General features: G+C 36.6%; 1 protein-coding gene across 1 annotated transcript; it reads right to left on the bottom strand.

Moving 5' to 3' along the window:
• Window positions 1-510: 510 nt before the first annotated feature.
• LOC136813159 (beta-hexosaminidase subunit beta-like) lies at window positions 511-15,368 on the bottom strand. The gene is given in 16 exon segments (XM_067069692.1): window positions 511-1,051; window positions 5,551-5,655; window positions 6,374-6,495; window positions 7,963-8,040; window positions 8,042-8,107; window positions 9,555-9,627; window positions 10,281-10,367; window positions 10,730-10,861; window positions 11,322-11,392; window positions 11,931-12,038; window positions 12,929-13,030; window positions 13,203-13,313; window positions 13,749-13,795; window positions 14,108-14,173; window positions 14,671-14,849; window positions 15,133-15,368. Coding segments are annotated over 16 exon segments (1,650 nt in total). The 5' UTR covers window positions 15,339-15,368; the 3' UTR covers window positions 511-954.
• Between the last annotated feature and the right edge of the window lie 1,306 nt (window positions 15,369-16,674).

The raw sequence follows: 16,674 nt of genomic DNA on the forward strand, positions 1-16,674 counted from the left end.
ATAAATTGTGCTTATCAGCCTATATTCGATTCATAAAATGACTTGCCAAAATGAATTCGTTATTCAGTACTTTGAATTCGCCATATTGAGGCATTAAGACAGAAGTACAATTCTATACAACTTTTCATGTGACCTAGTCACGAAAATACACAAAAAATCCTTTACCAATAGCATACCGTGGCGAATCTAAAAATAGGCATGGATTTTCCTGTTTGACCGAGATTCTATCCCATCAACCTTTGCGTTAATTATGCTTGCACGCAAATTATTTTCAATTACAAAGAACAAGTAATAACTTTTGAATTAAGACGAAAAGGATTGAGGGATTGAATTTCGGTCAAATGAGAGAAGTAATGATCATGACGTTTGCATAACGAAGCGTTATTGCATTTCATATTTCTTAACACACATGTTTCAAAGTTGTGTTAAAATTTAAAATCAAATCCTAGGCTAAATTTCAGCAAACACCTAGGAATTGATTGTGATTTTTAAAGAAAAATAATAGATGACTTTTCTTAACTTTTAAAAATTATCTTAAACTTTAAACAACAAGAAAATCCTAGAGATTTAGAAAAAAAAATTGCAAATAAAAAAAGCTAAAACAATGAACGAAAATAAATTAGAGATTCGAAAAAGACTGGAATTGAGTCTCGGTTGAGCCACCCAAAAAACGAATACTTTCAAATTAAATTATGAAATGCTAAAAATTAGAAAAAACTAAAACAAAAATCCAATCATAAATTTTTCCACACATTTTCCACATGTTAAAAAAAAATTATTATCCTTCATAGTAACCATTTAAAATAAATTAAGAAAAAGTACCTGGAAAATTGGTTCAAAGTGGATACATTAGGCCCCTTTTACACGTTGGACGCGTAGACGCGTTTTTTCCACAGTATATCACTCAAAGATAGTATCGATACACCATTAGGCCCCGGTTACACATTGGGCGTTTTAAAGCTCATCTTTCTTCTTGTAGGGCGTATAGTTGGGTTGCCATTCGTGGCGACAGTAATTTGATGAGATAACGTTCTCCGCTGGAATACCACGTCTGAAGAAAAACAAGGGAGAGAATTGTTATTGTTCATGATATGCACCATTGCAACTCAACAGCTGATTGGTTGAAAGTGATAGATTGACTGATTGTACGTCACTCACAACCAATCAGTTGTTGGGTCCGTGATGTAATGTCAGAAGACATTCACAATTCAAACCCTTAATCCTTAATCCAAGCCTAATCCAAGTGGATCTCAAAATAGTAAATGCAAATTTCAAATGAGGATGGAATTGTTGAGTTAAAAGCCCAAAGGGCTAGAGTAGAATCTCTAACCTTTCCCAGGCAAGAAAAAGTAAAGCCACTTATTTCCCATCCAGAATGTGTCTAGAACGCACCGCAATCATGACGGCGGGTTGTATCTAGCGGTTCCTTTGTTTTTGAGGACTGCATTTTGAAATCAAGCGATACTTTGCGTTCAATCCGGCGTTTGTGTAAAAACCATGCGCAGACGTTCTGGATGGGGAAATGAGTGGCATCATTTCCCATCCAGGAGTCTCGAGTTTAGCCCTTCGGACTTGGAAGCCAATAGATGGAACTTCACAAGTTACCTTATTACACGAATTTAAGTATGAAAATATCTAACGGCCTTGAAATTAACACGAATTTCATTGCTTTTTCAAGGACACCATGGCTGGTTTTAATTAAGGGGGTTTTATCAACACGAAATTTTTTAATTAGTATTAATAAAATGACCAGCTATTTTCTTTACAATATATCTGGACAATTTTTAAGTTGAGTTTTATTTCACCACAAAAAAGTATCAGGTCGCAAATTAAAAGCCTTGCAGTTTTTGCTTTCAGGAGCAGTTGATATTTCCCCAGACCACCAAGTAAATACCCCAGACCACCAATCAAATATCCCCAGACCACCAAGCAAATATCCCAAACCACCAATCAAATATCCCCAGACCACCAATCAAATATCCCCAGACCACCAATCAAATATCCCCAGACCACCAATCAAATATCCCCAGACCACCAATCAAATATCCCCAGACCACCAATCAAATATCCCCAGACCACCAATCAAATATCCCCAGACCACCAATCAAATATACCCAGACCACCAATCAAATATCCCCAGACCACCAATCAAATATCCCCAGACCACCAAGCAAATATCCCCAGACCACCAATCAAATATACCCAGACCACCAATCAAATATACCCAGACCACCAAGCAAATATCCCAAACCACCAATCAAATATCCCAAACCACCAATCAAATATCCCCAGACCACCAAGCAAATATCCCCAGACCACCAGTCAAATATCCCCAGACCACCAAGCAAATATCCCCAGACCACCAATCAAATATCCCCAGACCACCAAGCAAATATCCCCAGTCCACCAAGCAAATATCCCCAGACCACCAAGCAAATATCCCCAGTCCACCAAGCAAATATCCCCAGATCACCAGTCAAATATCCCCAGACCACCAAGCAAATATCCCCAGACCACCAAGCAAATATCCCAGACCACCAATCAAATATCCCCAGACCACCAATCAAATATCCCCAGACCACCAATCAAATATCCCCAGACCACCAAGCAAATATCCCCAGACCACCAATCAAATATCCCCAGACCACCAAGCAAATATCCCCAGACCACCAATCAAATATCCCCAGACCACCAAGCAAATATCCCCAGACCACCAATCAAATATCCCCAGACCACCAATCAAATATCCCCAGACCACCAAGCAAATATCCCCAGACCACCAAGCAAATATCCCCAGACCACCAAGCAAATATCCCCAGACCACCAATCAAATATCCCCAGACCACCCATCAAATATCCCCAGACCACCAATCAAATATCCCCAGACCACCAAGCAAATATCCCCAGACCACCAATCAAATATCCCCAGACCACCAGTCAAATATCCCCAGACCACCAATCAAATATCCCCAGACCACCAATCAAATATCCCCAGACCACCAAGCAAATATCCCCAGACCACCAAGCAAATATCCCCAGTCCACCAAGCAAATATCCCCAGACCACCAATCAAATATCCCCAGACCACCAATCAAATATCCCCAGACCACCAAGCAAATATCCCCAGACCACCAAGCAAATATCCCCAGACCACCAATCAAATATCCCCAGACCTCCAATCAAATATCCCCAGACCACCAATCAAATATCCCCAGACCACCAAGCAAATATCCCCAGTCCACCAAGTAAATATCCCCAGTCCACCAAGCAAATATCCCAAGACCACCAAGCAAATATCCCCAGTCCACCAAGCAAATATCCCCAGACCACCAGTCAAATATCCTCAGACTACCAAGCAAATATCCCCAGACCACCTCGACTCGTAGTCGAGTAAAAAACAAAACTTATCTCGTAGAGGTCAATAGACCTGCGAAATATATTACTATAAAGTTATCCTACTTTTCTCAGATTCTACATAGCTCAACTTAAGTTGAGAAAAAAACAAGACTAAATCTACTAGGTGAATCTGTTCAAATTTTCTTTTTGAAACTGAATATTATAAATACATAACCTAGTCAAAACCTTAAACAAAATATCAAAATGTAAACAAATCAATATATATATATGAAATACACAAAAAAATTAGAGCATGACAAACTATTTACAGTGCCTTATCCCAATAAAATTTAAGGAAAATGTTCTCAATAATCGAAATATATATGTTACAATATCAAAAACAACAACAAAAGGAGGCATATAATTCATGAAATAAAAGAAAATATTGAAGTTTTTTAGCACTTGTTTTGGGAAGATTATCTCCAAGTTTTACGATTCCACTCCCCTCATACACTTCTTCACACCAAAAGAATTTTTGGTATCCTTATCATCATATATCAATTCATGATATATGCACCATCGCGATGTCTTCCACGGACCCAACAGCTGATTGGTTGAAAGTGACGTTTTGAATGATTTTACGTCATTTACAACCAATCAGCTATAAGGTCCGGTGCATATTATGAATAGTGTAATCTCAGGTGCATAAAGGGGAGGTCGAAATAAACGAAGGGAGGGGATTGGGGTTATTTGACAGAGGATTGGAAATCGTAACTCTAAATACTCACAAAATAAAGTACTTATAGACTAAAAGCTAAGCCCGCCCGTTTACGAGGCACCCGAGAGTACCTTTTTCCTGCTTTAAAATTCATCTTTCTTGGCGTAGTTTTTCAAGGGTTCATAATTGACTTTCCATTCATGTCGACAATATTGTGAATCGACAACATTCTCCGCTGGTATTCCACGTCTATGAAATCAAAAAGAACAAAAGGTAAAAACAAAGAGATAAGATATACGTAGTTTTTGTTTAGGAACAAACTGTATAGGAACATTAGGCTTCGATGCCCAAAAGAGTTTCATTTTGACGGTGACTTTGAATATTACCGAATAATGGAGCGTATTGAAAAGTAGAACGTCGAATTAGAGAGCGTCAACTGTAGTTTCCACTTTGGTAAACTAACCATAAAGTTTGTAACGAATAGGAAGCCATTACCTTTTAGTCTTAGTCTTGTACAGTGTGTCCAGTGCAGTATATAGTTTTAGCTATGTGTGTCAATCGGTCAATAACGATTCAATCGGTCAATGTCAGCTCAACCTTCCATCCAGAGGTCAGGAGTATCTCATTAGCATATTTTTCATAGGATTCGTGCGTCTGCTACATGTTATTTTCTATTATTTGCTGGGAAAAAAACATGTACTAATAACACGAATCCTATGAAATACTGTAGGCTAATTTGCTGTTTTGATGTTTTGTTTTCATTTAGTCTCGTTCAAGTTTTAAATTCAGTGACCGAGTCACCGTCGATCAGTACTCCACTATCTTGTCAGTTTTCATGCAGTGTTGAACTCATAATTGATGTCCCTTCATTACTTTGGTATAGTATCCTCGATGTACAATACTTCTTGTCAACAACGGTAAAAATGTCTTGAATACTGTATTCAGTTTTTTGGTAATCGTGATGATGTCACATTACAGTGCCGTAGCAACCGAGCCAGGGGGGGGGGCTTCCCCGATAATTTTTTCAAAGGTATTTTCTTAAAGACAACTTTTCAAAACTTCAAAGAAAATATAAATGTTTGGCTTGAATTCAAGGATTTTTGGTGTATTTTCCAGCGATGAAGGGGCCTAATTTTTCAACCCCCTCTCGGGCCAAACCCATTAGCCCTCGCGGTCTCACAAAACTTCAGCCCCTCCCCCCGAATATCAAAATGCTTCCTACGGCACTGGTATTATATTTTCAACACCATTACCAAAATTGAGCAGCTCCGCGAGAACATATTATATATCAAATACTTATTCAAAAAATAAATATGGCCAGGCGAAATCGATCAGCGTGCGCAGAATGTCTCAGACATATGGAAAGTGAAAAAAGCTTACAACACACGAAGTTTCTAAAATAACTAAAATGGCCTGCAACAAAGTAAGAATCAGTCAGTATGCGGGAAGAAATGTTACTCCCACTTCAAACGAGCTTCAACAGAGGAAATACATACCTCAAATATCGGCATCTGTGTTCCCACATTCTCAATCCAGCATCGGAGACATCAGTCACAGTTTTTGCACTCCATAATCTTTCACCAACAGCTAAAGCACGTGCCCTGTGAATGAAAAAAAGAAGCTCAGTCGAAGCTCGCTAATTCGAGCTTGGTCGGAGAATCTTATTTGTTTGATTTACAGAGAGATTCGAATTTTAGAACGTATTTTAAAATGTTTCTCCTTGACGGCAAGTTCGAATTATAGAAAAATAAAAAATGAGTGAGAGTCTACTGTATTCGAAAGCCGGTAAAATGGGCTTTTCAAGAAAGAAAACGTACATCCCCTGTTGAGGAGGCCCATTTCTATTCCGAGGGGGTGAGGTTTGATTTGTGGCGGAATTCCACAGGGATATACAAAAATCTGTAAAAAATAACTGGAATTCTATTGAGAGTAACTTTTTAAATTCTATGTACATTTGCAAGTCAACTTAGATTTTTACAAACCTTGTTTTTCTTAGCTTTCATCCCTCCCTTTTAACGACAATTATCTGTTACCCCGCCCATTTTGTGAATTCGGGGAGGCTATACATCTCTCAAGAAAGAAAGCTTGTTAAATTACAGTCAACCCCCTCTAAATAGAACCTCTATATTCTTCGAGTATTTTTGTAATTAGTACTGAAACATTGGTCCCCTCATCTGGAATGTATAAAATACTCTCCGTAATCCGAATCTCTTTCTATAATTCGAATAAAATTTTTTAGTCCCTGGAAGATCGAATTAGAGAGAGTCAACTGTATGTTCACACAAAACCGTATAATATGGGAAAAGTATTTAAACATACCATGTTCTTGCGAGGAGGTTAGTAGCGTCAACCCATTCACCCCACATACAAGCCGTTCCTCCCAAAACCAAGTCCAATTGCTCTTGTGTACCGTCGAACGATTGCGGGTCTGCTTTGTAGTACTGAAATAATTAAAAGACATCATTTAACGTAGCTAAAAACTATTTGCTTACTCAGCATTTTTAAACAAACGAGAAACAATTTCATTCGTTTATTTTGCTTTGTCAACAAAGAGGCGCGCCTACTTTTATATCATAAAAAAGAATACTTTAGGCGTACAAACTTTTGCGAGCAGAAACTTTCGCGATTTTCGCGATTTTTAGCACTTTTCGCGAAAGTAAATGTATTTGAAAATTCTTAACAAGGTGATTCGCGAAAGTTTACGCTCGCCAACGATGTAAAAATAATAGATAACCAACTTGCCTTGATTCTCAAAAAACATCCGTGTTACGGTTGTAAAAATATTAATGACATTTTGCATCGTAAAAAGTGCAATTAAATAAAAACTTGCTTCATTTGCAACCTTCTATTGGCCAGAATCGATCACGTGATGTATGTTTTTCGAAAATTTGGGTTAGAAAAAGTGTATTTTCCTATAGGCAGCCTCACAGAAGGAATTTTTAATTAGATATTATTGTTCTATAAACATTCATCTGTTTATTTTGTATCAGGCAACCTTCATGCACTTTTCATTCGTGAGATATCGCACTTCAAATCACACATATATTTTTCAGATAACATCATTTTATGAGCGTTTATTTATCCAGATGAAGATTAAGTGGTATCAGGCCGATCTGTAGTCAATTTGTCTAAAGATTGGTACCTTTATCTTTTGAAAAAAATTCCAAAATTTGCAGTAAATAACAATTCAAATTTTCTATCAATTCAGTGGATGTCAAAAAGTGTGTCAAAATCTAGCTAAAAGCATAACACGCACTGCACACAGCTATTTAAAGGAGTGTCATTTCAATAGGAAACAATGGTTGTTCTCTGGGAGAATTGCCTTCTAGAGGTAGTTGGTTATCTATTATTTTCCTCGTTGGGCTCGCAGTAAATTGTCTAAAAAGTTGAAAATCGATAAAGCTTCCAAACCAAATCAAAATTAGTAATTGTTGCATTTTTAAGCCTTAAAGTGTCATGATTCATAGAATACCAGTTTTAATGAAATTCAAGGAGTATTTACGTCACTTTCATTTTGATCATATGATTCGCAAAAGTTTATGCTCGCGAAAAATATTTTTCCTCAAATTCACGAAATAAATGTCGCAAATTTCGCGAATTTTCGACCCCGCGTAAGCTTCTGCTCGCGAAAGATTATACGCCTAAACTTATCTTTAAGTATTCTATGCATATTGTGTATTAGCATAGAAACTAGAGTCAAACAGTGTAAGGTAACGGACGTCCTCCGACGTTTTAGTACTCAGCCAATCAGGATATAGACTAATCAGAAAATCGGCGAGGATCTCGGAAGAAATTTTCATTCTTATAATAGTCTCTTGAGCCAAGTGACAACGGTTTTGGCTTAGAAATATTTGCATTTTTCAGAGGTTTTCAGTATTCAATAACTCAATCAAAACATTCAGAAAAACATACATTAGCCAGTCAGCCGCGTACGAGATGTAGTTCAAATACCAGGGGCTAGATAAAATTGTAACGATAGCCGAGCTTGGTAACTTTCGCCATCTCGTTTTTCCATCCACCCTTCCAAACGTTAACAACTGTGTCAGGTTTGACCTACATCGAGTATAAAAATAGAAAGAAAAAGACTGAATGGAGGTACAAAAAATACATACTGTAGGCCAGTCTTGGGCGTACGAGATATAATTGAGATACCAAGGTGAAGACAAAATGACATTGTAGCCCTAGTTGTGATTTTTTTTCGCTTCGGCCTTCCATTCATCGTTATTGACCTCGCCAGATATTTACAACAGTGTCTGCTTTAACCTGGATGTGCGTGTGAGAGAGATGTGTTTTAAGGGAGTTAAATTTTTTTTAATATTCTTTTAACGCGTGATGTTTTAATTATAAGTGGGAAGTGGCTGAAAGTGACATTAGTTACAATTTTAACACACATGTTAGCAGTTGAATTCATTGCTGAAAATAAGCGTTTTCTATCATCGAAAACAAATGATATCAGCTGCCAAGGTTTCTTCCTAAACCTCCAAGAAGTTTAAGTATAATTACTGAAAGAAAAATAAGTCCTTTTGAATAGTTGCAAATTTGGACAATATTGGACCCATTCCATTAAAAGGGATTAATTCTGGAGATTTAAGTATACCCAATTGTTTGAACAAATAATTTAAGTCGTTCATGTTTAAATATCAGGAAAATTAGCCTAATAAAACGATATTACGAAGTCGTCAAAAGTTCAAGGGAAATTACTGAAGCCTAATAAAACATATAATCAGGTGTCTTTTAAGCCGTATGGTTAAAACTGTAAAACAGCGTGACGCACACCAACGCAAACCCCAGTCAAAACTAGGAAATATGACAATGTGAATGTTAACCCAGTTTACTGAAGATGGAGTTTACGATGTTTTTTTAACAAATTTTAATTTAGAATCTCTAAATCTGACACTGCTTGGTTAAAGACTTCATCAAGAATATGGGCCGCAATATTCAAATACTACTTGTAGAGTTCAAATGTTGGTTGTAGGCTGAAGGGTTAATAGGTTCGCGAGGCGACGGGTAAAAACATAAAATCTAAAATCGACTCTTTGAGACAAAAAATGAGACCATTTGAGGGATTTTTGTCAAAGTTTTGGTGATTTTTTCAAAACTTTTGGTCCTTTGAGAGGGAAAATTCTCGATTTTATGTGATTTTGGAACCCTTTTGAGAGACTAACCTATAAATTTGTACCCCCTACCCGTCAGCTGTTTTGCCTAAGTGCCCCCGGGGTATTAACAAGATAACAAGTCGATGAACTAATAAGTCAATCTAATAATTTTAGTTCTTTATTTAATGTTCAATCAGGTTAAAATAGTTCGCTTAAGAGATAATTTCCCTCGTATGTTAAATTGATATTAATTAATAGTAGACATAATTAGCGTAGTTACTGGTAGTTAGTAATTTAGTATTTTAGCGAAAAATTTACGGTTAGGGTTTGCAAAACCGAATGGAGACGGCATATTCAACCTAAATGGAAGAAGTCCCGTCATATATAAAATAGCGTTTTCAAACCTTGACTTGATTGTCGACGACTTCTTGCCAGATGACGTAATTCTTTCCAAGAGCACCAACAATATCCAATAATCTATGACGTGATAGAAAACAATAATGAAAGAAGGTCTGTATGTATTAAAATATAAGACAAAGCTACCAAAACCAAAACCACCCTGATAATCAGTTTAGTATTAAAATATATCAAGAGAAAGGTCTTAAAGTCCGAATTCTGATTGTAAAAACTAATCCACTACTGAGTAACATTATTCCGTTTTTCAAACGAACCGGAGTCCAAAATTAAATTGGACTTTCTATAAATTAGACTTACACTTTTCGACTTTCTCGTGATAAAAAAAGTAGTAGAGTAAAAAAAGGTATGTCCAATAACTTAACGGAGTGTTATTCGTTCGTAAAATGACTTTTACGCAGAGGATCAACACAAATTCTTGAAATTTCGGTGAATTATGCAGAATTTTGGGCCGGAAAGCCTCTTTATATACTTCACTGAGACGGAAACCCGCCTGGGACGGAAGAACTTTAACACTGGTACAGTATAGTACCAAATATTAATTGTACTTTGCTGTCGACAATTAAGTATTTTTATAAGGGTAAACCTGAAAACACACATGGGACGGAAGGACTTTTAACACTGGTACAATAGTATTCAGAATGAAATTAAGCCAGATTAAGCTTGTAATTTTGCCGTCGACGAAAATAATTTATAGGATAAAATAATAAACAGACCTTTGTTCGTAATATTGTTCCAAAAGTGAATAATTCTTTCCCATGTCATGGTCGGCCATCCATTTTGCAATGTTCGGGTTGCTCTCCCTATGGAAAAATAAAGACTTTTAGTGATAGATGGCTTCTCTTTTACAGAGGGTTCTGTATTCTAGTCTAGGAGTCGTCTTGTTAAAATCGTCTTCGCTATGGTTTATACTGGCTGTCATCTTGCAATACCGACACACATTGTATACCAATCGTGGTAAAATAGATTACTCCACTAATTACTCCACATACATATTACTTTCCCTCAGCCAATAAAAACATGATAAATTATCTTGTCTCTAGGTAACTGCTGTGGAGTTAGTTATTCAAAAGACCGTCGCGTTCGCCAAAACAACTATTTTTGGTAGATTAAAAAAAAAAAAAAACCTTCAACATATATTTGAATTACCAGTAATACTACTTACCAACAGCTGAAAGAGACCTCATCACCACCAAGATGTAGATAAGCATCGGGGAACACTTCTGCAACCTCTTTGAAAAAGTTCTTCAAAAATTCGTAGTTACTTTCGACAGTAGGGTCGATTGGTCCAGTGTTTCTACAAAGTAATCGAGTAAAGAGATTAAGTAATATTGGTCGATTTCTTGGTTCTAGATTTCGGTAATTCAAATAATTACTTATTAAGCTACGAGAAACTATCAAATCCACAAGTTTAAAAATTCTATTCGTAACTCTATTACAGATTTCTTTAGTTATTGTATTATTTACTTTATTATTATGTAAAGATTCAATCATCATAAAATCTGGAATCTCTCACACAGTACCTCCCTAAAGTTTACAATCAAAGACCATCGTACACCGTCCAGATTAGCCTTTCCCCGCGGGTTTCAGGGTGGTTGGTCACACTTTATAAAACTGTAATGTTCGCGTAACAAACATCGAGCATAGCTGCTTATGCTCTAAATTATTTTATATTCTTTTATGGCATGAATTTAGTACTATAATAGGATGTAAAAAACTCAGAACAGGTGGCTGTAAGAATTTATTTGCTCACTAACCCGTTTGGTTTGCCACTCGAGTAGCATTTGGTCAAAAGGTTTTCAATACTGTACCACGAGTCTGAATGTCCCTAAAAAAGAAATTCAAAATTTAACGAAAGAAAAATGTTTTAGATACTTAGAATTAGCCAGACGTAAACTCATAAAAAATGTTTCTATGAAATTAATAGTTAGTTACCAGAAAGCTTAAAAGACAGTCGATTTTCTGAATTGCCTTCAATTATCTTTTTTGACGAAAGTCAGCAGAAAGTCGCTTTTCTTTAAATGCCCCCTTTTGACATAAATGCAATGGCTTCGACCCTTCAACCTTTTGTACTACCAACGTTTTGTCGATCCTTTGTCGTTTCTAAAGAAGTCAAGGCTGAAAGACGGCCGTCAAGGGAAATCCTATGTCTAAATGTCTTAGTTTGCCCTCTCGGACCTAACGTGAATTCAAGAAGGCTGTCTAAAGTCAATGTGTTGCCTTCTTCTGACGTTAATACAATGACTTCTTAAAATCTTTTTCAAGCAAAATCTTTAATTGCCAACTTTCTACCCACTTTTCGCTTTACATTCTAACTGTTAGCAAAGACCGGGGGCAGAAAGTAGACTTTCTAAACTAGAACTTACCGGTGTATCGAATTCAGGGAGGACGCGAACTCCTCGCATACGGGCGTACTCAATAACGCGTTGCACATCTTCTGGATTGTATACGTGAGTGGTAGAGTTGAACGATCCCTAAAGGAGATTCAAAAGAATTATCAAGTGATTCTGAGGCTGCCAGTCGGAGGCGACCCGAAGGCTCTTCTTTTGATAGCTATCCACCCGAAGGTAAGGGAGGACGCCTCTCTTTCTCCCTGGATTGCTCTCTTGATCCTTGTTTTAATTGCTGAGCGTCAAGCAGAGAGGCATCAAGTACTAGTAAGAAGTCTTGACCCGGTATGACCCGGCCAGGGATTGAACTCACGACCTCGGGCACCATAGCCGAACAATCTATCTTTACACTCGAGTCGTTTAAGAATTAAAGTCAAAAAGTCAACCTATAATAGCGGTCCTAGCTTATGTGTTTCAGATTACCATAGCGTCAGCTGGGTTTAGGTCCTAGGCAAAATTAGGTCCCCCCTGAGTTTTAAGTCCCTCCTGAGTTTTAAGTCCCCCCAAAGATTTATGAATTTTTTGTTAGCCCCCAGGACTTTTGACCCTATAGAAACTTTCAAAAAATTGATCCAGAAAATTTTCAAGATTCATGAGCTTCAATTTGAGTAGATGAAGCCAACTGTTAAGCTGAATTATCTTAGCTCTCACGTTAAGTGATGAGATTTTAGCTCACCCCAAGTACATAGGTCCCCCCCAAAAAAGTGGTGTACTTCCAGCCCCCTCCTTTTTTGGAAACAATTTAGGGTGTAACCCCCCCCCCTCAAACAGCAGGGGGGCTGACGCTATGATTACTTTATGAGGCATTGTTAAACTGTGGGGACGAGAAGACTTGTTCGAGTTAACGAAACATTTGAGACATATCTAAATAAAGTAAGAAAAATATATTTTGGAACAAGCCGCAAGAGATTCAAGTTAAAGAGACTCTACTGTGTACAACTATATTGATATCACGGTATAAAGTATATAAATACCATTTCACTCAAACTTGGGAAGGTTTTGCTGACAAAAGGGAAAGAGGTTTCATCAACGATATGCCAGTGGAGAACATTGTATTTGCTGTATGCTAATGCATCCTGAAAATGAAAAAAATACATGTGAAGAAATTTGGATGAAATTTGTCGTTCTTTGTCGTTCTTTTTTGGCGTTTATAATGAAATTTGTCGTTCTTTTTGTCTATTTTTAGTAATGCAGGAATTGTAAGATAGAGCCTCTCCTAGAAAGAATAGAGTAACAAAACAAACTTACAATGAATTGCTCGATGGTTTGAACGGAGAGGTAATGTCTTGAAGTATCGATCAAAAAGCCACGGTGGTGGAAACGCGGGAAGTCGTGAATCTTGTTCGAATTGACGTAATACTGTGAATAATAGAAATATTATTAGAGTTTTGGTCAAATTTATACCTGGTATACCCTCACTTTTGACGGTGTAATGCAATGGTTTTAGTTGATCTTTTAAATGCAAAGGCTTGAAACTGTCGGCTTTTACATCGAACAAAAGGGGACATGCAGTAGGCTTTCTAAATTTGGTCTTTGTAACAGTGTTCATAATCCTAAGGTAATGAAATTTCTCACATGTGGGGTTTTGAAATCCTAAATTTCCTAAATAAAGGGGTTATAAGAAGAGACAGGATATTTTCATAATCATAACAAGCTTTTGCAAATGAGGTGCATATACTTTGTTTTTAAACATAACATTAATTTGCCACACACAACAATTCGATGGAGGTGTGAGAAAATTATCCTTCAGGAAACGAAAATAAAACATAATAAAGGTGAAAGAACCAATCATACCTTGTCACTTATGTTTTGGTAAACGGCTTGACTGAATGTTTCAAGGCCTGAATAGTAAAACAAAAATAATAAAGTAGTTAACACCTTGTAAACACAGGAAGTGAGAGTTTTATGACTGAGGTTTGATCAGATATTATCCTTCTACAGAAGGTTTGGTGACAAAGAACCATAAAACCAAATTAGGAATAGAATACGAATGGAAGACAAAATAAAACCAAGTCCACAATTTCAAAACTATTTTCCTACAAGAAGATGCATGCTAACCAATAAACTTGATAAAAAAACATTCCAAGAATTTTGTGGTAAACCTTAAAACTTTGCTCCCTATAAATTTGGATCCAAAACCATTTATAACATACCTCTTAGAGCACCCCAAACAGTATTTGCTTCAATCGAGGCCATGGGTGCAGCGATCACCAAATTATCTAAAAAAATGATAGAATCAACCTTGAATAGAGTGCACATCATAGGAAGCTAGGGATTAAAAAGTTCTTTGATCCAATAGCACATTGAAGTACTTGCTACAATATCCAAACCCAGCAGGAAAGATGAACATAGCTTTTTCTAAAGTACTCCGATGATCATCATAACTCATAAAGGATGATAAAAAGCCAAGCTCTAGTTTAGACGGCCGACTTTCTGCCCTGCCTATTCTAATTGTTAGAGTAGGCAGAAAGTGGGGAGAAAGTGGGCAGTTAAAACCTTTACTTGGAAAAGTTTGAAAGAAGTCATTGCATTGATGTCAAAAGATGGCAATGCATTAACTTTAGACAGCCCACTTTATGCTAACTTTCACAATTAGAATAGACAGGGCGAAAAGTGGGCCGTCTAACTAGAGCTAAAACTCTTAAAACATTTCGTCGCATTTTGATGAATTTGAGATGGAAATTCTAATATGATGAAAAACAATTTAAAATCTTACAAGACTCGTCCATTTTGAAGTCCATTGCTTTGTAAGGTTGGATGATGTGGACATTCAAGCCAGTGATTTGTGGGTAATTGCTGTCAGCTCCACCAACTTGTGCATCAGGGAAGGCAATCATCTTGTATCTGACCAGAGCTGCTTGGATAACATCTGAATCTTCACCAGTTTTAGTGAAACTAAAAGTGAAGGTTTATATAGCAATTTGAATAGGCCATAAAGTTAAACTAGAAGTAAAAGGGATATTTTTCCTTTTTTACCTCTAAAAATAAACTTAAAAAAAAGTAGCCATCTGTAAATAAAATGACATTCATAAGTAGAACAAAGATATTCAGATCTTACAGGAAAAAAGGTCACCAAAATCATATTTTATTATATAATATACACTCAAAAAGAAAAAGGCTGCTTGTTATTCTAAAAATTTTGGCCTCTAATTTCTAAGTATTATAGTTATAATGTTACCTGAATTTTTCTGGGTCAAGAGACATCAATTTTGTAGCATCTTTAGCTTCTTCTTGTGGTTTGGGAAACAAACTTCCAAACACATAATCCTTGACACGAAAGTTATACTTCAGTCGTTCATCCCTTAATCCGCGGTTGTCAGATAGTGTTGGTTTGCCACCAAATACACAGGATATGGCAACCAACAGGATGATTAATTTTAACATTTTCAATTGCACAGATATCTAAACAAGTTACTTAAAAAATCAGTCACAATAATTATGACCTGCAAATAAAAACTTCTCTGTAATAGAATTGTTTATATGTTAACAAAGCTTGGAGAAAATATATAGGATTTCAATTGAATAAGGAAGAAAACAATTAGAAAAGGATAGATAAATATTGTTGGACAAAGCATATACATTATATTGATGAGTCAAGATACTCTCATTAAAAAACATTATCTAAGAAACGAGAGTGAGCATTACTTAATAAAAAAAACAATCAACAGTTGAAAATAAAAGTAAGGCTGGCTAACACTCAAAATTATGTAATCTTAATAAGCACATCTAGACAGGCTGTGCATGGACACTCTTTTTAAGAAACACAATAATATGATAAAAATTGCTGTAAGATAGTCTAATGCTGACATCTTTCATCTAATTCTGACACCCTTCTTATAGATAGCATTAAAAAAAGTAAGTAGGAATTTTTGAACATTTTTTCCTCTCTGACCACTAATTAGCAACCAATGATTCCAACCTTACTATATTCCCAGCTCTAAAATAGGATATTGGAATTAGATGAGGGATGTCAACATTAGGACAACTTACGATAAACAGACAGAAATTGATTGACTATGACAGTTAGTCACACTAGGAAATCAAGCATCAAGTAAAAATGGTCTCAATGAGATGAGCACCCCCCCTCTACACTTACAGCCTCTAGCCTTGGGAGTCAAGCCCGCAATACACCTTTTCCGTAATTCAAACTTCTAAGAAATGGCCCGGGAAAATGTGCGCTCCACCATTATATCATATCATATCATATACCATTGTATAATATCACAAATAGAGAGAGGATTTTGTTTGACAGAACTTAAGAAAAGCTCAAAAAATCAACTTTCCCTAAGGAAACACAGACAAAAATGGGTTTGTTTACCTCCAGAGCCCAAACGTTGGAGAGCATCAAAATAATGCGCGCGCATTAGTTTTTATACGAATTATGGGAAAGGTGTAGAGTCATATCACCAGTGCACGAACGGCCCCAGTGCACGAACGAGCGTCTTTGAATTTGAAAAAACAACCAAAAACAAACTTCTATAATACTTCCTTTGTGCAGCAGAATCCTCAAACTATTCCTTGCAATCTCTCCAAAAATTAAAAATAAACGGAGCACTAGAACAACAACAAATCGATTTTGAACGAGGCCAAGTAAAAAAATCACGAAATTATATGGCTGATCGCGAGAGAAAATGTTTTTTATAAGAAAATTTGCGCAAGAAGAGTTCTGAAAATGACTTTCCTCTGACATTCGAAAGCGCTGGCGATCTCAATTAAAAAA

Source organism: Clytia hemisphaerica, unplaced genomic scaffold (assembly GCF_902728285.1).
Source record: "Clytia hemisphaerica strain Z4C2 unplaced genomic scaffold, Clytia hemisphaerica genome assembly, whole genome shotgun sequence".
NCBI lineage: Eukaryota > Metazoa > Cnidaria > Hydrozoa > Leptothecata > Clytiidae > Clytia > Clytia hemisphaerica.